The following is a 27078-nucleotide window of genomic DNA, read 5'->3' as shown; positions in this document are numbered from 1 at the left end:
TTGTAATATTTCTTGGACACCTTGAGTTCTGCACCCCATTTCAAATGCCAACTTAGGGTCCCCTCACTTGGCTGCGCCCTGTAACATTCCCTCCTTTCAGATATGCACCCACTTTATAATATTATAAAGGAGAATGGATGAAGGTCTCATCTTCTTGTAACTACTTCCTGCTGGACATGACATTGTGCTACCTACCCTTGGGTCAGGGCTGCCCTGAAGCAGGGGGGAGGTGCAGCAAGGAGGGAGTCCTTCCTGTAAGGGGAAGGACCTTACAGAATCCTGGTCAGTTGCTGAATCCAGGAAGTCACAGGCTTGGTGTCCAAAGGCTGGCATTGTTGGCCTTTTGGCATCCTGGTCATATTCTGGAGGTGACAGGTTTGGAAGGAGTTGGAAGGCACAATTAAATCATAAACACTAAATGTCAAAGGCAGGGACTTAAGTAAGGAATGGCTTATCATGAGGAAGGTGTACAAGGCATGCTACACCTATCCAGAACTCTTGTGGCCCATTATACTACACTTGGGCTGAGGGGAATACATTAGGATTTCCCTCCTTTCAGATTTCCGGGCTGTTTCTGTCCAAGCCATCAAGACAGAAAAGGCAAAATCAGTTCTAAAGTGAAGTCCACTGACTGCCCGAACCATTCACCAACCCAACCACTTAGTTCAGCCAAACCGTTGAGTCTCAGTGGGCGATGATGGAAATGGACTCCTTAAGTGAGGTTTATATTCACTCACTCATACAACCAATCACTCGGGTAATGAAGTCATAGGCATATGCCCTGTGAAAACAGAAGAACACACAGGTTAATGCACACAACAATCCCCAAACCTGCCTCTGTGCCTGTGAGACCATCTTTTGGGAAGACATTCAGTTGCAAGTTCCTTCCTGCAATAACATTTACCAATGGCAATTTGACAGGTCATCCATACCTGTAAAATTGTCCATCTTTGGTGATACTATAAACCCAGTTTCAACTTTCAAATGAAAACAAACTTTCAAGACAGTTAGCTGAGCCATTCTGATGTCCAATACTGAGCACTGTGATTTTCCTTGAACCCCAGTTTTTCTCCTTAAGATCACCTTCCTTGTTATTAAAGGGACTACTTTGAGTGTCGCTGTTGAATTTGACTGTTCATTTGCATAAACACACCAAGAGCAGCCTGGATCACTTATGATCTTTAAGCCCACTTTGCTGGAACTCACACAGGGAACCTTTAGATTGACTTTTCTGTCTGCCCCTCGGGGCACAGAAGTACAGCCACACATCCGCCATCTGGCTTCGCCTGTACCAGTTGTTTCACTCACATCCTTGAAGCTTCCATTGTCCTACTGGTTCCTTTTTGGCCATCTTTCAGAAAAGCAACCTTCGTTCCTTCCCTGGAAAGACTGCCATGAACCGCATAACCACCCAAGTACCAGGCTTTTCTCGTGGGCTTACGCTAGCTTCTCAAGTCATTCCTAGTTCTCAGGGCTCTCTGGTGATGACCAGAACCCAGACATGCCTTCTTCAGGCATGATGTTGCAGTCAAAGTCTTGGTTAGCAAAAACACTATTAACAACTGCTCTTATTGGTTTTATGCAAAGAAACCTTATGTCATCACTCACTCCTTCAGAATGCCAAGTTTTGGAGTGGTCAGGTAGGGAGAAAACTACAAAATATTAAGGAGAATCCTTTCCCTTCTGCTTTCCACCAGGCTTCTCAAAACTTTCACTTCCCCAGACCTTTTGCAATATTCACAAACCCTCTATTCTTTTTTCCATACACCTTCTGATATCCATCAAGATTGCATCTCCATGCCTTATAGCTTCTATTATTAACTAGCACCACACAATTCTTTCTTAAAACTTTCACTTTTCCATTTATCTTTACGGTTTCCCACAGACCTTCTGCAACATTCACAAACCCTTTATTCTTTCTTTCATACACCTTCATCTACATATTTCTACTCATCCAGATTTAACTATCATTCTCTTTTAGTCTTGGTTCCTTTCTCACACCGGGAAGGATTAGTGTCTGCCCTAAATGCTGTACACATTGCTTAATTCGTGCCTCGTGCTCCAAATCCAGAGGGGGTTTACCTAAGACACAAATTCAGAGGGGTTTCCCATAAAGTATTTCAAAAGGGCTCAGTTTAAACCTGCTTCTAGGTGCCACTCTGATCCGGAGCAAAGCAATGGGGAATGCCTGGTCCCATTTTAAATGTGTTTCCTGGCATATTTTTCCCAAAGTCTTCTTTATGGTGTGATTCATTTTCTCAGTCTTTCCTGTGGACTGAGGTCTCTAAGATGTGTGCAATTTCCATTGTATCTGCAATGCCTGTCCGACCTTCTGGGAGATTTCTGAAGGGAACGATGGTCCATTGTCACTTTGAATGCTTTGGGGAAGTCCAAACCTGGGAATTATTTCTTTAAGCAACAGTTTTGCCACCTCAGCTGCTTTTTCAGTCCTGGTGGGGTATGCTTCTACCCACCCAGAAGAAGTATCCACAAAGACCAACAAGAGTCTGAAATTTCCCTTCATTTTAGGCATTTGTGTGAAGTCCACCTGCCAGTCCTCAAAGGGGCACATGCCTTTATATTGTACTCCATTTTCTGTGGGAACACACTCTGCCTTAATTGTTTCTGGCACATATCTAACAGGCTTGGCTAACCCTGTGGACAGTCCTTTGCACATAAGGGCCCTTCAGGTATGGCCTAATGAAATCCATTAGAGCATCCCTTCCATAGTGGGTCCCTTCATGTAGGTGCTTGAGGACAGGATACACCAGAGCCTCAGGCAGTAAAATCATACCAGGAGGCATGATTTGGGCGTTGACCTTCCACATAGAATTGGGATCAGTGTTAGTGAGTCCCCACTCGCGGGCCTGCTCCTCATCCTGTTCCATGGAATGAGGTTTAAACTCTGACAAGTCCAGATGGGGAACCAGAGCTGCTAGGCGTGGCAAGTCCTTGGCTGCTTGTCTTGCTGCTTTGTCAGCAATTTGGTGTCCCTGACTGGTTTGGGAACCATCCCTCTGGTGTCCTGGGCAGTGCATTATAGCAACCTTGTCTGGTACGTTCACTGCCTCTAGTAGTGGTAAAATCACCTCTGAGTGTTTAACATCCTTGTTCCCCGAGGTCAAAAGTCCTCTTTCTTTCCATATTGCTCCATGGGCATGGACTACCATGAAGGCATACTTAGAATCTGTATCTATATTAACTTTCTTTCCTTGGGACAGCAGTAAGGCTCTTGTGAGGGCTATTAGCTCAGCTTTTTGTGCTGAGGTTCCTGGCATAAGGGCCTGGGCTTCCATTACCTTGTCTGCTTTGGCCACTGCATACCCCACTCATCACTGGCCATTTTCCATGAAGGTGCTCCTGTCTGTATACAGCTCCGAGTCCAGTGACGCCAGCGGCTGGTCCATCAGATCTGGCCTGCTAGAATAAACTTGGCCAATTATTTCCAAGCATTCATGCTCAAGGGCAGAGTCCCCCTCCATATCTGGGAGTAGGGTGGCTGGGTTCAGGGTTGTGGTGGTCTGTAAGGTAACATTTGGATTGTCCAGCAAAATGGCCTGGTGTTTGCCCATACACCCGGCTGTCAGCCAATATCTTCCTGTCTGATCTAGCAGAGTCAGAACCTGATGTGGTACCAACACTGTAGTAGGCTGTCCCAAGGTGAACTGAGCTTCCTGTAAGATGTCATAGGTGGCTGCTGCTGCTTGGAGGCATGGTGGCCATCCTTTCGTTGCGTGGTCCAGCTTCTTTGAGAGAGAGTCTGTGGGTCTGGGGATATTTCCCAGGGTCTGGGTTAGCACCCCTAGTCCTATCCCCTGCCTTTCATGAATATACAATTTGAAAGGCTTCTGTAAGTCCAGCAGTCCCAATGCAGGGGCCAGAGCCAGCTTCTCCTTCAAAGTATCAAATGTACCTGACAATCCCCTGTCCATTCTAGGGGTTCAGAGTCCCGTCCTTTTAGGGCATTATACAATGGCTTTGCTATGAGTCCAAAGCTTGGAATCCAAATCCGACAAAACCCTGTAATTCCTAAGAACCCACGAAGCTGCCTTTGATTTTCTGGGATTTTTAGCATAGCAATGTCTTGCTTTCCATCTGCCATCAGACTCCTGGTACCTTGTTTCAGTTGAAATCCCAGACATACCACTTCCTGTTTGCAAATTTGGGCCTTATGACATGACACTTTATATTCTTTCTTTGCCAAATGATTTAGAACCGTGAGGGTGCTGTGCAAACAGTCCACATAGTTACTGCTGGCTATTAACAGGTCATGCACACATTGCAAAAGAACTCCCGATTTCAACTGAACATCCCTTAAGGCTTTTGACTGCACTTACCCGAATATTGTCTGGGAGTTCTTAAATCCTTGTGGCAGCACAGTCCAGCAGTATTGGAGCGTGGCTTTCGTCTCTGGGTTCTGCCACTCAAAGGCAAACAATTGCTGAGCCTGCTCATCTATCAAGATACAAAAAAATAAGCATTTTTTAAGTCCAGGACTGAAAACCATTTGCTATCCCCAGGCACCATAGTCAACAGGTATAAGGGTTAGGCACAGTATGGTGAGTGTCCTGGACAATGTCATTGATGGCACGGAGATCCTGTACAGACTGGTACTCATCTGAGTTTGGCTTTTTATTTTATTTTTATTTATTTATTTTTTAGGATGAATCCAAAGCAGCACTCTTTTTTTTTAAGATTTTATGTATTTATTTTTAGAGAGGGAAAGGAAGGAGAACGAAAGAGAAACATCAATGTGTGGTTGCTGGGGGCCGTGGCCTGCAACCCAGGCATGTGCCCTGACTGGGAATGGAACCTGCAATGCCTGGATCGCAGCCCGCGCTCAATCCACTGAGCTCCGCCAGCCAGGCTGAGTGTGGCTTTTTGACTGGCAAAATGGTAATGTCGTATGGTGACCAGCAAGGCCAAATTAATCCTGATTTCAAAATCTTCTGCAACACTGGGTGGATCCCCTGTAAAGCCTCCTTTTGGAGGGGATACTGTTTCTTTCATGGGATCTGCACCCGTTCTTTCAGATTTATCTTTACGGGTTGTATGTTAACTACTTTACCTGGAGTTCTGTCAGCTCAAACAGTTTGATCAACCTGCTTGCAGATCTCAGGCAGGAAGGGTTCACCTCCAGGGCCTCCAGGACAGGTCAGGGAAGCCTGCAAGTGGAGGGCATTTTCCAGCAGGACTTCCATCCACAGCTGCTGTTGCTTGGAGAAAAAGGTTATTTGTGCATGCAGTCTATGCAGCAAATCTCGGCCCAACAATGGAATGGGGCAATCAGGCATATACAGAAAACTGTGTATAAGGTTTTCCCCCCCAAGCTGGCATTCCAGAGGTTGTAGGAATGTCTGTTTTTGTACCTGGCCAGACACACCAGTAACTGCTACTGTTACAGAACAAACAAGGTGGGCCTGGGAGAATATACTATTATTGAAAAAAAGCCCCCAGTTCCGTCATGTCTGCCGCCCGAGGAAAGACGTCCCTCAATGCCAGAGATTCGTGAAAAGGAAATGAAATGTTTATTTAATGCTATACAAACTTAAAGTAGTGACTTAATGCCTTTATCAAAAATCCTAAAGTCCCTTTTAAAACCCCCACAAACAGACACAGTCCTTCCTTCCTTCCCCCTTTGCCCAGTCCAGACCTCCCTGGGTTCCCGGCACCCTCAGCTGAGTCGCCGGGATCTCTGCTAAAACCAGGTGGTGGTTCCCCCTTCTAAAGCTGTGGGGGTCCCCACTCTGGCAAAGGCACGTGGTCCTCTCTCCCAGGGCCACGGGAGTCCCCACTCTGTCCAGGCCGCGTGGTTCTCCCTCTCAGGGATGCGGGAGTCTCCACTCTTTCAAGGCCACGTGGTTCTCTCTCAATGGCTGCCATTTCTGGGTTTAAATCCCTGTGCCAGTCTTCTTCTGCAGCCCCATTTCCGACTCCTCTTATTCTTGGGCACACTTGCCCTCAATCTGCTGTCTTCTTCAGCTTTTCTGGTCGCCATCGTGGGTCTGGGCAGGTGTGACCCCATGTCCTGGAGCCAATCTTCTCCGAGCTCCCACACAGGCGCTGTAACTCGGGGGACCTGCCCCCCAGTCACATCTTGGGTGGGGGGAGGTCCCTTTCCATCCCCCTGGCCTTGAGCATGGCCATAGCTATTTAGCGCATCTAAGTGACCAGCCAAAGGCTATAGGTATGTTAAATGACCATGCCATGGATTAGCTGCAAAGCTGCCCTGCATGTTCTTGCTCTGGGTGCCCCTTCTCCCAACTCACACCTGTGGGGGAACGGGTGAAGATACCTGAAAATCTCCTGGACACCTTGAGTTCTGGACCCCATTTCAAATGCCTATTTGGGATCCCCCCTCTTGGCTGCACCCTGTAACAACCCCAATGTGAATGTTGGAACATTTGAGGTTGATACAGAGGCTCCTTACAGTATCCTTGGTTTCATTTTTGATTCCTTTTTCTTCTTCTTGTTTTTTTATTTCTTTAAGTTCCAAATCTCTGATTTGATTCTCAGCTTTGTCCACTCTGCTGTTGTTTCCCTTTACATTGTTCTGTATTTTAATCCATGTATCATTTTTTCTGACTGGATCTTTTTTTTATTCTGTTGAAGTCCTCCCTAAGTTCCTTGAGCAGCCTTATAGTCAGTATTTTGAACTCTGCATCTGACAGAGTGCTATGTTTATTTTGTTTAGTTCTTTTTCTGGAGTTTTATTCTGTTCTTTGATTTGGGCCTTATTTCTCTGTGTACTCATTTTGTCAGCCTCCCTGTGTTTGTTTCTGTGTATTAGGTAGAGCTGCTATGACTCCCTGTCTTCTAGAGTGGCCTAATGTTGTAGGTGTCCTGTAGGGAGCAGTAGCACAGCTTCCCCTGTCACCAAAGCTGGGTGTTCAAGGTGTGCATTTTGTGTGGGCTGAGTATACTCTCTTCTTGTAACTGAGCCTCAGTTGGTGCTGGCAGGTTAATGGGAATGCTTTATGCAGGCCAGTCACCTGCAAGGATTGACTGTGACCACTTACCACCACCCTCCACCCTCTGTGGAGGATCAGCTGTGCAGGAGCCAGGAGATGGTGCTCTGACATAGTCTGTAGCTGTCAACTTGATGCACAGGCTCTGAGGTTTCTGATGTGGTGCAGGACAAGGTTAGCTGCCTCTTGTGTTCTGCCTGAAGTTACCCTGCATGAGCTGTCATGAGATGACTGCTACCTGTGCTGGGCTTGGAGGTTGCGAGGCAAAGCCAAGCTCTGAATCAAGGCTGGCTGCTGCTAGTGCCAGGCCTGGGGCCACTTAGCTAGAGGTATGGGGGATGGTGGCTCACTGAGGCTGACTGTTGGTTGTTTGAGATGATTAGGAAGTTGAGAAGCATGAGCTAAGACCAGCCATTCCTATGGAAAGGCCACTGTTAACATCCTGGGTGGGCCCATAAGATTGGTGAGAGAGAGTCTCGGGATCTCTAGGGCAGGGCAAACAGTGTAAGGCAGGTTGATGGAGTATCAGATATGACACCCACATGTGAGCTCTGTGGCTTTGTGGAGGGAGGATTAAGAAAAGGGACAGTGGCCTCTGCCTGCCTTTTTGTCTGGAAGAAAACTGTTCCCCAGCTCTCCCCTTGATGCCAGACACTTCAGTTTCTCCCAGTGTGCCACTGGTGCCTCTCAAATTGCTAGCCCTGTGCTGGAGCCCAGCGGGAGTGAGCCTAAATCTGTACATGTTTTCTTTATGAGGAAGTTCTTGGGACTCTAGAAGTTTCTTCCCTCAACTCAATCTGCACTGATTTTTGCAGACAGAAGGATAGAGACTTGTCTTCCTGGCCCTGGAACTCTGGGCTGTGGGCTGTTGTGGGTATGGGACTCCTGACTCCTGAGATATTCCTGTATAAATTTTATACACCACATGTGGATGTGGGACCAGCCTGTTCTACACTCCTCCCCTTATACTAGTGTGGATGGGTGTGGTTTCTTTAATTCCATAGTTGTCATACTTCCTCTCAACTCAATTCCTTACAGTTTTGAGTGATGGGTGTTCTGTAGTTTAGTTGTAATTTGATGTGGTTGGGCAAGGAGGAGAGCTGTGTTTACTTATGCCACCACCTTGATCTCATTGATGATTCTTATATGACAAGATTATCACAAATGTGGTGATCAGAGGGTAATTTTTCAAATAATATGTTTTTTCTTATGTTTATTGTGTTCTTTTATAAGAAGGAAGTTACCCTTATTCCCCACTCATATTTTATTCTTTGTTTATATCATTATGGACTCATATATTTTTGCTTACTATTCTCAGAGTTACAATCCATTACAACTGTTATTCATTTTGAATCTCTATGTGTGTTTATTATTTACAAGGATTCTAAATAATACCAGAGAAGACAACTAGGGGATATATATAAAAGGAACACAAGAAGTAAAACCTTGAAACCAAAGTCTAAAGGAATGTTGATACATGGGTGTGTATCAGGAGTGTGACAGAAAGAATAAGGAATCAGAGGATAAAGATAGATAGATAGATAGATATACACATAACTTTCCATCCATTCATAATTTTTAAAACCCATGAGCTCAAATTCATATCTCCAATTCTAGTTAACACCGGAGAGTCCTTTTGCAGCTTCTTCTTTTCTATATACAGTACCATTCCCAGGAGAGCAAAGAGTCACTCCCTTCTCCTCAGTGTTTACTTGTTTGCTGAATCTTTGGAAACATGGGAAGTAGTTCAGAATCTTGAACTCATACCACTGTTAATGACACACTAACTGCAGCTTAAGACTTTGTTTCCAGTTTTTTTTTTACTGTGAAGGTATATAGACAGAATTCTGGGTTCAGGAATTACTAGGGTACTTACATTATTTCCCTCTTTAGTCTAATTATGGTATTTATTTAAGACATACCTAGGTTCATTTGTCTTCTTGATTCTATTTTGCTTTATGTTCCACCTCTTTTATTTATTTTCTACTGGCAAAAAACAACATGGTCATAACCATGTTAATTATTATACTCAATCCCATCTCTTCTGGTCACTTTCTCTAAGAAAAGCACCTCATTAGATTCTGATTTATTTTTCCTGTGTTTCTTTTTGCTCAAGTGGACAGACATATGTATATTTTATTTCCCCATAATTTTTGCCAAAAGTTCATTAGTATCAGTACCCTTTTGCACATTGCTTGTTTCCATTTAACAATATATGCAGATGTTTTTCCATATTGATTCATAGATATCTTTGCTTTTATTTTTTCACAGTTGAAAATTACTCAATATTATTGATGTTCTTTAGAGTGTCCTGTGGGGGTCCTAAATTGAGATATTGGTGATGAGTCTCCTAAATACCACTGAACTGTGTATCTTAGAAAGCTAAAGTGGTCAATGTGGTGTTTTGTATATTAAACATTACTTAAAAATTAAAAAGGAAGTAAAAAGAAATCTGTAAATATAACCCAGAAAAGAATTAGAAAATAGTAATAATATATGATTAATAAGTTAGTAGAAGGGTAATGGAATACCAAAATATATATAAACAAAAGGGAGGAATACACCAGTAGCATTCATGACACTAAATCAGTGTGTCTTCATAACACAGTATGAAAATACATAAGCAAAAACTGACATATCTCAGTGGAGAAAAAGACAAATTCATAGTAAAATTGTGCAACATGGTTTGCAAAAGATTTCTCAGATATCTTATAAGAGATGATGAACAAATTATTTAGGAATCAAGAATTATAAATAACCCAAGTAGCAAACATGAGCTGGTTGATATATTAACTTTTTTAACCCTGTTGACAAATATTCTAAGGCCTGCTTTACATCTCTGTTCCTCAGGCTGTAGATGAAGGGGTTCAGCATGGGGGTAACTACCGTATACATGACCGAAGCAATTACATCTTTAGAATCCCATGATGAGGTCAAAAAGTAAACACCTAAAACTGTCCCATAAAATAAAGACACCACAAGGAGGTGGGAGCCACAGGTAGTAAAAGCTTTCAAGAGTGTCTTAGTGGAGGGAGCCCTCAGGATGATGGTGCCTATACGGATATATGAGCCCAAAACAATACACAAAGGCAGAAAAGAAATAATTCCTCCCCCAGTGAGAATGACCAGTTCATTGAGGGAGATGTCTGAGCAGCTCAGCTTCAGGAGCACAGTGAGCTCACAGAAGAAGTGGGTGATGACATTGTCGGCACAGAAGGAGAGTTGGACCAGGAGGACAGTGTGCAACAGTGCATGGGCACAGGCAATAATCCATGAGGCAGCTACCAGAAGCACACACAACTCCTCCTTCATGATGGTGTTATAGTGTAGAGGGTGACAGATGGCCACATACCTGTCATATGCCATCACTGCCAGAAGGAAATTGTCAACACTACCGAAAAGTATGAAAAAATACAACTGAGAAATGCATCCCACATAGGGGATGGATTGTTGCTGAGTCTGCATGTTCATGAGCATCTTTGGGACAGTGACAGATGAGAAAGAGACATCAGTGAGGGCCAAGTGGCTGAGGAAGAAGTACATGGGCGTGTGCAGGCGGGAGTCCAGCCTGATGAGCAGGATGATGAGCAGGTTGCCCAGCACCGTGGTCAGGTACATGCCCAGGAACAGGGTGAAGAACACGCCCTGCTCCCCTGGCCTGATGGGCAGCCCCAGGAGGAGGAACTCAGACACGCTGCTCTGGTTCTCAGGCCTCATGCTGCTCTTCCATCTACTGGGGATGAGGAAGGTGTGGGACTCTCAGAATCCTGGAAATACAACCAGGATCATCACATCTCAAACTGTAATTTTCTGGGAAGTACACGACTTTTTAACGATACACTCATTAAGTTTTTGTACTAGTAAATGTGTGCATCTCTGCTGTCACCCAGTCTGGTTCCAGGAAAACAGAGAGCCCAAAAAGTAGCCAAGAAGACCTCATGGCACAGAAGCAGGAGGCGTTAACTGTTCCATTCGGCCATTACTTATTGAACACGGAATCTGTGTTGGAACCTCTACTAAGGACTAAGATGCCACGGTGAACAAGAAAAGCAAGGTCCCCATTTCTGGGAGTTCAGATCTTGATGAGCATGGAGGGATACTTTGTACACTGGTCCAGTGAATACATAATTCACTGCAGCAGAATTGGAAGATGAGCCCTGAAAACGGATCAATTGTGTCTGCCTTAAGTAAACATGAGACTCCAGTGCTGAGGGGATGTTGGAAAAATGTGATTCTCTGCCTGTGAACCTGTGAAGTCCCATTAACCCACAACTGTAACCTCAGGGACACTGGAGAAATTTGTTGCCATTTAAAGCCACTTGATGCCACAATACCTCCAAAACCAGAAAAGTCCACAAACTGTCTTTCATAACAGTGCTGAACAGTTTGGTGAACATCTGAGTACTGGACTGAGGTTGTCACCTGTGTTCCCTAACTATATCCACTCATCAGATTTACATCCCCAGATTTCACAACTACCTGGCTGCTGCACTAAGACTTTGTGGCCTTTGACCTATATTGCAGCTTTTAAAAACAGAAACAGAAATGATACAAACTCTGTAGGCACAGAGCAGTGCACTGGTGGGCAGAATGGTACACACACATGTGTATCTGTGTGTATATGATATGCAATGTATAATATATAAATGACATGTATGTGTTACCATTTTCTATACCTCACAATTACCAAGTCCTGGTTGCTTCATGGGGTTCAGCCTAATACATGTGTGTAATCAGCACCCATGCTCTAAAACATTCTCACACAGAAACTTCCCGTTTGTTGGTTAGGGGAGCCAAGCATGATATGTTGTTTTAGAGCTGTAAGGACTCCAACTTGTCCAAAATTTTCTTAGTCTGCTTACTAATTTTGTTCCTTCACATTTATATACTCTCCAAGTGACAAAAATTCTTCAGTGCATACAAATTTTCATACAATAAACAATTCCTGAAAGCCTCTCTAAGATTCACAAGGAAGTGTAATTCTTTCTACTTTATAGATGTAAACCGAGGCCAAGGATTTAAATAACTTTCCAAGGTCACCACTATTTGAAGGTCATTCTGCCCAATACCTTCTCACAGTGGGATGCCTGGAATTTTTTTTTTGCCTGCAATGTTTAGTAAAGCTAAAGAGTTGCAACATTCTGAGTGACTCAGTCACACTCAGGTACATGAATATGACAGCAGGTCCATTTCCAGAAACAGGACATTTTTTGGAGTTTCGTTCTCTCAGCTAATGGTGCCCCACAATGAGGACACTTAAAGAAAAATCAAGGTTGTTGATGCAGATCACACACACACAGTGCTGAGTTGTGAATATTACTTACCTGGTACCAAGTTCCCACCCTAAGGGAAAGAGAGCTTATAACATACACACACATACATACAAATCTTAAGAAACACACAAATGAGGCATACAGAACTCACATTGATGGACAGATCACCTGCAAACACACTCAAAATGCACATCAACACACCTGAGTCATGACACACCCAGTAAACGGCTCACCACATATACACTAACACTACACATGTCACCAAAAACACACAAGGCCAAAAACAAAATAATCTCACAAGAAACAAACGCAAATGGCACATATGCACCCCCACCACACATTGACCACAACGGGCAGCACACACCCTCCTATTAAAAATGAGGGCATGCTTCTACCCCTTCTGACCCATCCCCTTCCTGGGGGAAGGCCATCACCTTGGGGCAGGGTAGCCTATTCAGTCACAGGTGCCCTCATTAAACCACCACAACATGCTATGCACATGGTAAACCACAATGCCATGCACACGGTCACACAATAGGCCACTATACAGAGCACAACATCAATACACCCTCCTGCTCTCAGACACCAGTGTGTCCACCCACGGACACAGCTCACACATGCACCAGCACATACTGCCAAGCAGAGGTGTGACCCTTCTCTGACCTGACCTTGGCTCCAGTGAGATCAGTTGTCTTCTTGTCCAGCACAAGAGCCAACAATGTCACCTCTGATGCTCAGCTGTGATGCAAGTACTTATGATCACAGGCATGAATCAGGAGTCCCTAATCACAGGCAAGAGGCTGGTAACTTGGTATACATCAGCTAAAACGGGGCCAGGTTAGGTCTAACTCACGAAGAGTCAGGCTGTGAGTCAGGTACCTGTTCACACACGTGTGCATACACATGTGCACACAAAAGCAACAATCAAACATAATGTGCATAAGCATACACAGTACCTGAAGACACACAGTCATGAACTGAGAGTCTCATCCATGAATCCACCATCACACAGGCAGATCTGTCCATCAGTGCAGACATCCAGCCTCTCTGACCTGTGCTCTTCATCTTTGGTGAGTTCAGACACCTCCTGCTGCAAACTGTTACCTTGCTCTTCAGGTTTCCCTCAGGAGTCCTAACATCGACACAAACAGAAGAAACATCATGGGCCTTGGCATTTGTACAGACTTTCATTTTGTTTAAACAGCCCCAGAGAGATGACTTAAAAGATAACCCTTACTAATGAGAGACTGGCACCCAGTCCCCAAGCTTCTGGCTAATTTCTGCCTGCCCTTTGGGGAGCTGGGTGTCCAAGAGCCAGAGGGACTAGAGTCCTAGGGGACAGTGTCCCTGATTCCAGTGATGCCTGGACCCCTTTCTTCTTGGGCATGTGCCAGCTGGCACAAAGGACCTTCAAGTTCTTATTTGGAAATGATTTTAAAGATACAGAAATGTTATAAAAGTGATGTCAAGAATTCCTGGAAGGGCCCTATCCTGATTCCCCAATGTTTAATGTTTTACTATGTTTACCTTCTGAGTGCATGCATGTATTAATGTAAGTATGTTTGAGGCTTAGGTTTTCAGAAGGTATGCCACAATGCATGTTATTAGGAGACATAGGATATTAATTTTTGCATTTAGTAGTGTTTGAATTCTTGATCAATTGACTATGGTGGTATCTGGCAGGTTGTCTTCTAAAGTGACTGTTGTTTTAAAGTTAATATTTTCACCTGGTTATTAATAGGTATCAGTTGAGTAGATAATTTTGATGATATATAAACATAACTTTTCCCTTATAACATTTCACCCACTATATTTAACATCCATTGGTGATTCTTTGTTTTCTTTCCTTTTTAAAAAAATTATATTGTTTGATTATGCTGTTACTGTTGTCCCAGGTTTTTCCCAATTTTCGCCCTCACCCAGCACCCCCCACTCCCTTAGGCAGTCCCCACTGTGTTGTTCACATCCATGTGTCATGCATATAAATTCTTTGGCTGCTCCATTTTCCTTACTTTACATCCCCATGGTTATTCTGCAACTACCTGTTTGTACTTAATTCTCTCACCTCTGCATCCATTTCCCCACACTCCCCTCCCTTCTGGCAGTCATCAGCATACTCTCCATATCCATTATTTTGTCTCTGCTCTTTATTATTGTCTAGTCTGTTTTTCAGTTTCAATTGTTGATAGATATGTGTTTATTGCCTTTTTATTGTTCCTAGTTTTTCTCTTCTTCTTTTTCTTAAATACATCCTTTCAACATTTCATATAATAATGGCTTGCTGACGAAGAACTCCTTTCATCTTTTCTGTCTGCGAAGTTCCTTATCTGCCCTTGGAATCCAAATGATAGCCTTGCTGGGTAGAGCAATCTTGGTTGTAGGTTCCTGCTCTTATTGATTTTGAATATTTCTTGCCAATCCCTTCTAGCCTGTAAAGTTTCTTTTGAGAAATCAGTTGATAGTCTTATGGGAACTCCTCTGTAGGGAACTACCTGCTTTTCTCTTGCTGCTTTTAAGATTTTCCCTTTATATTTAACCTGTGCATTTTAATGATGATGCCCCTTAGAGTGGGCCTCTTTGCATCCATCTTGTTTGGGACTCTCTGTGCTTCTTGCACTGGCATGTCTATTTCCTTCACCAAATAACAGAAGTTCTTTTTCATTGTGTTCTTCCGAATAGATTTTCAATTTCTAGCTTTTTTTCTTCTCCTTCTGGCACACCACATGTGAATGTTGGGACATTTGAGGTGGCTACAGAGGCTCCTTAGAGTATCCTTGGTTTCATTTCTTATTCCTTTTTCCTCTTGTTGTTTTTTATTTCCTAAAGTTCCAAATCACTGATTTCATTCTCAGCTTCGTCCAGCCTGCTGTTGTTTTCCTTTAAATTGTTCTTTATTTTAATTTGTGCATCCTTTCTTTCTGACTAGATTTTTTTATTCTGTTGAAGCCCTACCTAAGTCCCTTGAGCAGCTTTATAGTCAGTATTTTGAACTCTGCATCTGATAGAGTGCTTATCTCCATTTTGTTTAGTTCTTTTTCTGGAGTTTTATTTTGTTCTTTGATTTGGGCCTTGTTTCTCTGTGTACTCATTTTGTCAGCCTCCCTGTGTTTGTTTCTGTGTATTAGGTAGAGCTGCTATGACTCCCTGTCTTCTAGAGTGGCCTAATGTTGTAGGCGTCCTGTAGGGACCAGTAGCACAGCTTCATCTGTTACCTAAGTTGGGTACTCAAAGTGTGTGCATTTTGTGTGGGCTGAGTATACTCTCTTTTTGTAATTGAGTCTGGGTTTCTCCTGGCAGGTTAATGGGAATGCTTTATGCAGGCCAGTCACCTGTAAGGATTGGCTGTGACCACTTACCACAAACCTCCAACCTCTGCGGAGGTTCAGCTGTGCAAGAGCCAGGAGATGGTGCTCTGACATGGTTGTAGCTGTCCACTGGATGCACAGGCTCTGAGGTTTCTGATGTGGTGCAGGACAAGGTTAGGCACCTCCTGTGTTCTGCCTGAAGTTACCCTGCATGAGCTATCAAGCTACTTGAGATGACCGCTACCTGTGCTGGGCTTGGAGGTTCCCAAGCAAAGCCAAGCTCTGAATGAAGGCTGGCTGCTGCTATGCTAGGCCTGGGGCCACTTAGCAAGAGGTATGGGGGATGGTGGCTCACTGAGGCTGCCTGTTGCTTGTTTGAGATGATTAGGACGTTGTGAAGCATGAGCTAAGACCAGCCATTCCTATGGAAAGTCCACTGTTAACAGCCTGTGTGGGTCCATGAGTTTGGTGAGAGAGAGTCTCAGGGGATCTCTAGGGCAGGGCAAACAGTGTAAGGCAGGTTGATGGAGTGTCAGATATGACACCCACATGTGAGCTCTGTGGCTTTGTGGAGGGAGGATTAAGAAAAGGGACAGTGGCCTCTGCCTGCCTTTTTGTCTCGAAGAAAACTGTTCCCCAGCTCTCACTTTGATGCCAGACACTTCAGTTTCTCCCAGTGTGCCACTGGTGCCTCTCAAACTGCTAGCCTTGTGCTACAGTCTAGAGGGAGTGAGCCTGAATCCATACGTGCTGTCTTTAAGAGGAAGTGCTTGGGACTCTAGAAATTTCTTCCCTCATCTCAATCTCCTCTGATTTTTGCAGACAGAAGTTATGGAGACTTGTCTTCCTGGCCCTGGAACTCTGGGCTGGGGGCTGTTGTGGGATGGGACTCCTTGCTCCTGAGATATTCCTGTATAATTTTTATCCACCAAATGTGGATGTGGGACCAGTCTGTTCCACATCTCCACCCCCCTATATCAATGTGGATGGGTGTGGTTTTTTTAATTCCATAGATGTCAGACTTCCACTCGACTTGATTCCTGACAGTCCTGAGTAATGGATGTTCTGTAGTTTAGTTGTAATTTGATGTGTTTGGGCAAGGAGGAGAGCTGTGTTTATCTATGCCATCAGCTTGATCTCACTGGTGATTCTTCTCTGACAAGATTATCACAAATGTGATGGCCAGATGATAATGTTTCAAATACTGTCTTTTTCCTGTTTATTAATTGTGCTCTCATATAAGAAGGAAGTTACCTTTATTCCCCACTCATTTGTTTTCTATTGGTTTATATCATTATGGGCTCATGGATTTTTACTTATTGTTCTCTGAGTTATAATTTATTACTGGTGTTATTCATTTTGAACCTCTACGTGTGTTTATTATTTACAAGGATTCTGAATAATATCAGAGAAGTCAACTAGGGAATATATACAAAGGGAACACAAGAAGTAAAACCTTGAAACCAAGGACAAAGGAATGTTTATCCATGGGGGTGGGTCAGGAATGGTGCAGAAAGAATAAGGAATGGGAAAAAATATATATATATATTAGACTCTTTAGTCTAATTATGATATTTATTTAAGATAGAGTTAGGTTCATTTATCTTCTCGATTCTACTTTGCTTTATTCACCACTCTTCTATTTATTTTCTAGCAGCAAAAGACAACACCATCATAACCATTGTAATAATTATACTCGCTCACATCTCTTCTGTCCACCTTCTCTGGGTAAACCACCTCATTAGGTGCTGATTTATTCTTCCTGTGTTTCTCTTTGCTGAAATGGGCAGACATATGTATATTTTATATCCCATTAATTTTTACAAAAAGTTCAGTAGTATCGGTACCCTTTTGCACATTGCTTGTTTCCATTTAACAATATATGCAGATGTTTCTCCATATTGATTCATAGATGTCTTTGCTTTTATTTTTTCACAGTTGCAAATTACTCAATATTATTGATGTTCTTTAGAGTTTCCTGTAGGAGTCCTAAATTGAGATATTGGTGATGAGTCTCCTAAATGCCACTGAATTGTGTATCTTAGAAGGCTAAAGTGGTCAATGTCCTGTTTTGTATATTAAACATTACTTAAAAATTAAAAAGAGAGTAAGAATCTCTGCATAAAGCACAGAAAAGAATTACAAAATAGTAATAACGTATGATTAATAAGTTAGTAGAGGTGTAATGGAATATCAAAATATATATGAATATCAAAAGTGAGAAAAACAAGAGAGAATAAATGTGGAGCAGGTGTATAACAAAGTTATAGGGAAAATATAAATTCAAATATATTAAGATTACTTTAGATGTCAGTAGAGAAGTAGCTCTAAAAATAACAATTGTTCCTGCACATGAAAAGAACGTAATCTAACTTTATATACACCATTGACAAAAGGACACCTTACGGACAATTTGGACACAGTAAAGTCTAAAGTAATGGAAAAAATGCCATGTAAAACCTAACATGAGAAAAGCTGCATCTTTACTAGATATACTATAGTAATACCTATATCGATATCTATATATGCATCTATGTCTACAGATGTAAAGTATTGATATTAATATAAGAAGTAAATGAACCTTTATTGCAGGTCCCATAGCCAGAAATATCAAAATCTGTATATATATATATATATATATATATGTATATATATATATGTATATATATCTGTATGTGTATCTATGTCTACAGATAAAAAATAACTATATTAATATGAGAAGTAGATGAAGATTAATACAGGATCCAATGTTAGAAATATCTCCTCATTTTAAACAAAGTAGTGTGCTTTAAATGCATTTTTAAAAAGTCTGTCTCTCTTTGGTTGAAAATTTTGCTTTCTAGCACATGTGAATTTTCATAGTATAATTATTCTGACTGCAATCATGGCTGATTGCAGTCAGCCAGAATGACGTCATTGAATATGAGTTGGGAAGATGTGTGCATATTGAACCTGAAGCTGACAAAAGCCAGCATAACAGATTCAGTTCAAAAAAGAAAGGAAAGTTCACCAGTAGTAGATCATAACACTAAATCAGGTGTCCTCATAATACATAATAAAAATACATAAGGAAAAACTGACATATCTCAGTGGAGAAAAAGACAAATTCATAGTTAAAATTGTACAACAGGTTTTGCAAAAGATTTTGCAGATACCTTATAAGAGATGATGAACAAGTGAAAAATATTACATAGGAATCAAGAATTATAAACAATCCAAGTAACCTCATTGTGACCTCATTGACATATGAACTTCTTCAACCCTGTTAACAAACATTGTAAGGCCTGCTTTATATCTCTGTTCCTCAGGCTGTAGATGAAGGGGTTCAGCATGGGGGTAACTACTGTATACATGACTGAAGCAATTATGTCTTTGGAATCCCATGATGAGGACAAAAAGTAAACACCTGCAATTGTCCCATAGAATAAAGACACCACAAAGAGATGGGAGCCACAGGTAGAAAAAGCTTTCAAGAATCTCCTAGTGGAGGGAGCCTTCAGGATGATGGTCCCTATACGGATATATGAGCCTAAAACAATAGCCAAAGGCAAAAGTAAAATCAATCCTCCCTCAGTGAGAATGACCAGCTCATTGAGGGAGATGTCTGAGCAGCTGAGCTTCAGGAGCACATTGAGGTCGCAAAAGAACTGGGTGATGACATTGTTAGCACAGATGGACAGTCGGACCAAGAGGACGGTGTGCAACAGTGCATGGGCACATGAAGTAACCCATGAGGCACTCACCAGCAGCACACACAACTCCTTCCTCATGATGGTGGTATAGTGTAGAGGGTGACAGATGGCCACATACCGGTCATATGCCATCACTGCCAGAAGAAGATTATCAACACAAGCAAAAAATATATAAAAATACAACTGAGAAATACACCCTGGGTAGGAAATGAAGAAGTGATGAGTCTGCATATTCATGAGCATCTTAGGGACAATGACAGATGAGATAGAGACATCAGTGAGGGCCAGGTGGCTGAGGAAGAAGTACATGGGCATGTGCAGGCAGGGGTCCAGCCTGATGAGCAGGATGATGAGCAGGTTGCCCAGCACCGTGGTCAGGTACATGCCCAGGAACAGGGCGAAGAACACACCCTGGTGCTCTGGCAGGATGGGCAGCCCCAGGAGGAGGAACTCAGACATGCTGCTCTGGTTCTCAGGCCTCATGCTGCTCTTCTGTCTGCTGGGGACAAAGGAGGTTTGGGAATCTCAGGAACCTAGAAAGACAAGCAGGACCATCACATCTCATACTGTAATTTAATGGGAAAATCATGAATTTATCCCCTTATTTTTTATTGTTTACACCATTACAGTTCCCATTTTTTTCCCCTTTCCTGAATGCACCAAATACACACTCCCCCACTCCCTTAGGCCATCACCACAGAATGGGTCATGCATGTATATTCTTTGGCTAATTACTTCACCTGCATGGAGCCATTGACCTACAGGTGTAAACTCAGGGCCACTCCAGAAATGGGTGACTGTTTAAAGCCCTTTTATGCCAGAATAGCTCTGAAGCCACAACAGTCCACAAACTCTTCCATAGTAATGCTGGCCATCCTGGGGCCATAAACACTGAGCTGTATATTAAGTCAGGGGCTTTGTCTACCTTTTATAATCCAACATCAGCCTTACATTCCCAGACTAAAACATCTTCACAACTACAGTAAGCATGACTATTCTTTCTGTCTTATATTAGCTGCTAGGAAATAGTAACATAAAAATGATGTAAATCTTATGTGCATATGTAAACAGTATGTATTGCCATTTTCTATAGGTTAAAAATATGAAATACTTTTTAATAGCCAATAATAGAATAACTTCTTATGGTGACAAGTAGTTATTTAAATGTTGAATCACCATGTTGTGCACACCTGAAACTAATATTATATGTCAACTATAATTAGAATAAGCTTAAAGGGACAAATTATCAAATATGCAGGTCAGTCTACTCCATCTGTATGATCAGAGCCTGTGCTCTTAACTACCACCCATGGACACCTCTCTCATCCTTGGTAACACCCTGGATTACTGTAGGGCTGCAAGAAGTTCAATCGTTTCTTAGATCCCTACCTACATAGTTCCCTTCATTTATATTGAAATGCTTTCCCATTGAGAAAAGACCACTACATTCATTATCATTGATTCAGGAATACATATTTATTGTACACCCAGCCACACACACTCTACAACAAGCAGCATACACCCTCCTATTAATAATGAGGGCATGCTTCAACCCTTTCTGACCCACCCCCTTCCTAAGGAAGGCCACCAGCATGGGGCAGTTAAGCCTATTCAGTCACAGGCACACTGATTAAACCACCTCCAACATCCCATGCACATGGTCACACAGCATGGTAACACAGAGAGAAAACCAAGCAGTACACCTTCCTGCTCTCACACACTAGTGTGTCACCCACAGACACAGCTCACATGTACACCAGCACATGCTGCTGAGCAGAGTGTGAACCCTCTCTGACCTGACCTTGGCTCCAGTGAGATCAGTTGTCTTCTTGTCCAGCACCAGAGCCAACAATGTCACCTCTGATGCTCAGCTGTGATGCAAGTACTTACGATCACAGGCATGAATCAGGAGTCCCTAGTCACATACCAGGAGGCTGATACAGGGGTGTCCAACCTTTTGGCATCTCTGGTCCACACTGGAAGAAGAAGAGTTGTCTTGGGCCACACATTAAATATATTTTAACACATAATCACAAAAAATCTCATAATGTCTTAAGTAAATTTATGATTTTGTGTTGTGCCACATCATAGCCATCCTGATCCACATGTGGCCCATAGGCCGCAGGTTGGACACCCTTGGTACATGCACTGGCACAGGGCCCAGGTTAGGTCTAACTGAGGAAAAGTGTCAGGCTGTGAGTCAGATACACAGCACAAGCACATACATGAAACTACAAATGACATGTACACAAGGATGGATACACGATACACAGAGACAGAGAGTATCACACAGAAGCCCACCTGTCCACAGGCAGATCCATAGTCAAGTGCACATTCACAGCTAGCTCCTCTGACTTGAGCTCATCCTTGGTGATCTCAGACCCTTCTGCTCCAGACTGTAGCCTGGCTCCTCAGCTTCTCTTTAGGAGACTCAGACAAATAGAAGAAATCTGTGTGGCCTCAGTGCTTCTGCAGATGTTTATGTTGCTTAACCAACTCCAGAGCCATGAGCAAAAAGGTAGCGTTTTAATTACTGATATGAGGACTGAAACAAAGTCCCCAAGCTTCTGGGTCAGGGAGGAGCCACCACAGGCTAATTGGCCCACTTCTGACTGCCCTTTGGGGAACTGTGTGTCCAGGACCAGAGGGGACTGAAGTTCCAGGGAACAGTGTCCCTGATGCCAGTGATGCCTTTCTTCTTGGACATGGATCCAGCTGGGACAAAGGATTTTTAAAAAGAGATTGTAATAATGGCTTGTTTAGAAAGGTGTTGGTCAGTTTGAGGAGAACTGTTATGGTGTGGTGAGGGCTAGCAACAGTGGGGAACAGGTGTAAGGGGAGGGGGTGGTCATCAGAACCTGGTGAGACATGTAGGTTTAAGAGAGGACCCCTAAACAAGAACTGTGCATGGCCACAGTCACCCCATGGTCCAGCAGGGAGAACAACAGACTAAATGCCCCAACCTTTCTCCTTCTGCCTTTGATCTTTTGATTGTGTTTTCCATTGGCCTGTCCCAAAGGGACAGGGAGCCCACTTGATGCAGCCCATAGAGGTCCGACTCCTGAGACAAAACAGGGTGGGAGAAGCTGGAGAGTGGACCTGGGGCAGTGGCGAGTATCTCGCATACATTAGCAGACATACATAGCATACATTATCTATGCTATAGATAATACAAGGTCTGTCCGGAAAGAAACCCAATCATTGTTAATATAATGAGAACAGTTAGTGTGACATCGATGTAACTGGCAGCCTAGGTGAGTGGACTACAATGCACATGCATGAACAATGATGACTTCACTGTACTAGTCAGTGGGAACAGTACACACTGTTGAATGAGCATGTATATTGTGTGGCTTTCACCTTCAAAATGACTGAGCAAGTAGAGCAATGAATCTGCATCACATTTTGCATTAAGCTTGAACATTCTCCACAGAAACTATTTGGATGATTCAGAAGGCCACAGCTATGGGCAGCTGGTGACTGGCACCTTCATCAGGACAACAGAGCCGCTCATATATCATGTCTCATGGAGAGTTTTTTGGCGAAACACCAAATCAACCAGGTTACTCAGCCCTCCTACAGCCCAGTTTTGGTGCCCTGTGACTTCTAGATTTTCCTAAAACTGAAATCATCTTTGAAAGAGAAGAGCTTTCAGACCTTTGATAAGATTCAGGAAAATATGACAGGGCAGCAGATAGTGATTGGGAGAACTGTGTGAGGCTCCAAGGTGCCTACTTTGAAGGGGACTAAGGAATTCTTGTCTTATGTACAATATTTCTCATGTCTTCTATGTTCTTCAATAAATGTCTTTATTTTTCATATTACCTGGTTGGATACCTTCTTGACAGACCTCATATATTATTATGAATTCACAACTTTCATTTAATCTCTGAGTCATAATCCATTAGAGTTGTTATTCTTTTTTAATATATTATTATTTCAGATTCATTTAATATTTATGAGTTGAAGGGCCCAGCAAATTATAGAACTAATGGTGAAATGAAAAATTGGGGAAAAGTATTTTCACTCTCTAAGCAAGAACATAGGTGTTTCAGAGGTGATTTATTTATTGATCATTCTGACTCATGGTATCTGGTTGAGTGTCCATCCCCTTGGCCACCACACTATACCATCTTCAACTCAGCCTGTTAGCATTTTCTCTCGGGCTTCTGGATGCTGCTTCATTCTGACCTCTTTAAGGAGAAAAATTTCTGGTCAATCATATATTTACACAAAAGAGATACTTATTTCTGTTGTTTTAGTGTCATCTGTCCCTTTTTCTGTCACAGGTGTATCTTTGCATAAACAAAACTATATCTGGCAAGTAAATTAAAAAGTAATCCCATTTGCAATAGCATCAAAAGCAATTAAATACTTAGGAATAAATTTAGCAAAGAGGTGAAAGACTTCTATACTGAAAACTATAAGACATTGAGGAAGAAATCAAAGAAGACACAGCTAAATGGAAATATATCCAATGCTCATGGATTGGAAGAGCTAATATTGTTAAAGCATCCATGCAACTATATTGATCTGCAGATTTGATGCTATTCCCATCAAACTCCCAATAATAGCTTTTATAGAAAGAGAAAAAACATTCCTGAAATGTACAAGGAATGTAAATGTCCCACAACAGCGAAAGCAATCTAAAACAATAACAATGCTGGAGGCATCACCCTTTTTTATTTCAAACTATACTACAATGCTATAGTGATCAAAACAGTATGTTCCTGGCACAGAAATGGACACATAGGTCGATGGCAGAGATTAGAGGGTCCATGCATACATTGTTGACTAATATTTGATGATGGAGTCAAGAATACTCAATGGAGGAAAGACAGTCTCTTCAAAAAATGGTGCAGATGTTACAGAACAGTAAGGGGGTGGGCCAAGGGCAATATACTATTACCCAAAAGGAACCCGCAGGTTCATTATGTCCACCATCTATAGGAAAGATGTCTCTCAATGCCAGAGATTCGTGAAAAGGAAAGGAAATGTTTATTTAATGCTATACAAACTTAAAGTAGTGACCTAATGTCTTCATCAAAATCCCAAAGTCCCTTAAAACACCCAGAAACACACACAGTCCTTTCTTCCCCCTTTCCCATCCTGGGATACCATACATCAGGAAAAGAATAGACATCCTTGGTTCAGGCAGCCCCTGGTTCTTCCCAGTTATCCATGTTGGCTGGGAGACCTCCCTCGGTTTCTGGCACCCTCAGCTGTGTCAGCACGACCTCTGTTAAAGCTGGGTGGTGGTTCCCCCTACTAATGCTGTGGGTGTCGCCACTTTGGCAAAGGCACGAGGTTCTCTCTCCACTGCTCCAGCCATGTGGTCCTCTCTCCCAGGGCCACAGGAGTCCCCACTCAGCCAAAACTGTGTGGTTCTCTCCTGCAATGGCTACTGTGTCTGAGTTTTAAATCCCCGCACCAGCCTTCCTCTGCAGCCCCATTTCTGACTCCTCCCGCACTCGGCCACACTTGCCATCAATCTCACATCCTTTCCAGCCTTACTGAGCAGATGTGTCCCCATGTCACGGAGCCAGTCTTCTCCGAGCTCCCACATAGGCACTGTAACTCGGGGGACCTGCCCCCCAGTAACATCTTGAGGGGTAGTCCCTTTCCATTCCCCTGGCCCAGAGAAAAGCCACAGCTATTTAGTATATCTAAGTGACCAGACAAAGGCTATAGGTATGTTAAATGACTATGCCATGGATTAGCTGCACAGCTGTTCCTGTACTACACAGCCCTGTATTTTCTTGCTCCATGTGTCCCTTCCCCAAACTCACACCTGTGGGAAAAGGGGTGAAGGCATCTTATATGTCTTTCTAATATTTCCTGGACACCTTGAGTTCTGGACTCCATTTCAAATGCCAATTTAGGGTCCCCTCACTTGGCTGCGCCCTGTAACATTCCCTCCTTTCAGATATGCACCCACTTTATAATATTATAAGGGAGAATGGATGAAGGTCTCATCTTCTTATAACTACCTCCTGCTGGACATGACATTGTGCTACCTACCCTTGGGTCAGGGCTGCCCTGAAGCAGGGGGGAGGTGCAGCAAGGAGGGAGTCCTTCCTGTAAGGGGAAGGACCTTACAGAATCCTGGTCAGTTGCTGTCACCAGGAAGTCACAGGCTTGGTGTCCAAAGGCTGGCATTGTTGGACTTTTGGCACCCTGGTCATATTCTGGAGGTGACAGGTTTGGAAGGAGTTGGAAGGCACAATTAAATCATAAACACTAAATGTCAAAGGCAGGGACTTAAGTAAGGAATGGCTTATCATGAGGAAGGTGTACAAGGCATGCTACACCTATCCAAAACTCTTGTGGCCCATTATACTTCACTTGGGCTGAGGGGAATACATTAGGATTTCCCTCCTTTCAGATTTCCGGGCTGTTTCTGTCCAAGCCATCAAGACAGAAAAGGCAAAATCAGTTCTAAAGTGAAGTCCACTGACTGCCCGAACCATTCACGAACCCAACCACTTAGTTCAGCCAAACCATTGAGTCTCAGTGGGTGATGATGGAAATGGACTCCTTAAGTGAGGTTTATATTCACTCACTCATACAACCAATCACTCAGGTAATGAAGTCATAGGCATATGCCCTGTGAAAACAGAAGAACACACGGGTTAATGCACACAACAATCCCCAAACCTGCCTCTGTGCCTGTGAGACCATCTTTTGGGAAGACATTCAGTTGCAAGGTCCTTCCTGCAATAACATTTACCAATGGCAATTTGACAGGTCATCCATACCTGTAAAATTGTCCATCTTTGGTGATATTATAAACCCAGTTCAACTTTCAAATGAAAACAAGTTTTCAAGACAGTTAGCTGAGCCATTCTGATGTCCAATACTGAGCACTGTGATTTTCCTTGAACCCCAGTTTTTCTCCTTAAGATCACCCTCCTTGTTAATCAAGGGACTACTTTGAGTCCCCGTTTTTGATTTGACTGTTCATTTGCATAAACACACCAAGAGCAGCCTGGATCACTTATGATCTTTAAGTCCGCTTTGCTGGAACTCACACAGGGAACCTTTAGATTGACTTTTCTGTCTGCCCCTCGGAGCACAGAAGTACACAGAAGCCACACATCCGCCATCTGGCTTCGCCTGTACCAGTTGTTTCACTCACATCCTTGAAGCTTCCATTGTCCTACTGGTTCCTTTTTGGCCATCTTTCAGAAAAGCAACCTTCGTTCCTTCCCTGGAAAGACTGCCATGAACCGCATAACCACCCAAGTACCAGGCTTTTCTCGTGGGCTTACGCTAGCTTCTCAAGTCAATCCTAGTTCCTCAGGGCTCTCTGGTGATGACCAGAACCCAGACATGCCTCCTTCAGGCGTGAGGTTCCAGTCAAAGTCTTGGTTAACAAAAACACTATTAGCCACTGCTCTTATTGGTTTTATTCAAAGAAACCTTATGTCATCACTCACTCCTTCAGAATGCCAAATTCTGGAGGGATCAGGTAGGGAGAAAAATACAAAATGTGAAGGAAAATCTTTTCCCTTCTGCTTTCCACCAGGCTTCTCAAGACTTTCACTTCCCCAGACCTTTTGCAACATTCACGAACCATCTATTCTTTTTTCCATACACCTTCTGATATCCATCAAGATTGCATCTCCATTCCTTATAGCTTCTATTATTAACTAACACCACATAATTCTTTCTTAAAACTTTCACTTTTCCATTTATCTTTACAGTTCTCCACAGACCTTCTGCAACATTCGCAAACCCTTTATTCTTTCTTTCATACACCTTCATTTACACATTTCTACTCATCCAGATTTAACTATCATTCTCTTTTAGGCCTGGTTCCTTTCTCACACCAGGAAGG

General features: G+C 42.9%; 2 protein-coding genes and 1 long non-coding RNA gene across 3 annotated transcripts; all 3 read right to left on the bottom strand.

The window, feature by feature from the left end:
- Positions 1 to 2894: 2894 nt before the first annotated feature.
- On the bottom strand, positions 2895 to 27078 carry LOC118499648. The gene is made up of 4 exons (XR_004902156.1): positions 27010 to 27078; positions 12439 to 12442; positions 4184 to 4195; positions 2895 to 2905 (listed from the first exon to the last, which is right to left on the bottom strand). It is a non-coding gene; the product is annotated as an uncharacterized LOC118499648 (long non-coding RNA).
- On the bottom strand, positions 9708 to 10732 carry LOC118499647 (olfactory receptor 1J4-like). The gene has a single exon (XM_036021517.1). It carries the CDS (start codon positions 10683 to 10685, stop codon positions 9717 to 9719), a length of 969 nt encoding a protein of 322 aa, XP_035877410.1. The 5' UTR covers positions 10686 to 10732; the 3' UTR covers positions 9708 to 9716.
- Positions 18783 to 21629, bottom strand: LOC114491047 (olfactory receptor 1J4-like). The gene is made up of 2 exons (XM_036021518.1): positions 21540 to 21629; positions 18783 to 19771 (listed from the first exon to the last, which is right to left on the bottom strand). Exon 2 carries the CDS (start codon positions 19719 to 19721, stop codon positions 18783 to 18785), a length of 939 nt encoding a protein of 312 aa, XP_035877411.1. The 5' UTR covers positions 19722 to 19771; positions 21540 to 21629.

This window comes from Phyllostomus discolor, chromosome 3, assembly GCF_004126475.2.
Source record: "Phyllostomus discolor isolate MPI-MPIP mPhyDis1 chromosome 3, mPhyDis1.pri.v3, whole genome shotgun sequence".
In the NCBI taxonomy this organism is placed as follows: domain Eukaryota; kingdom Metazoa; phylum Chordata; class Mammalia; order Chiroptera; family Phyllostomidae; genus Phyllostomus; species Phyllostomus discolor.
The sequence above is the reverse complement of the archived record's forward strand: the minus strand, read 5'-3'. Positions and strand labels throughout refer to the sequence as shown.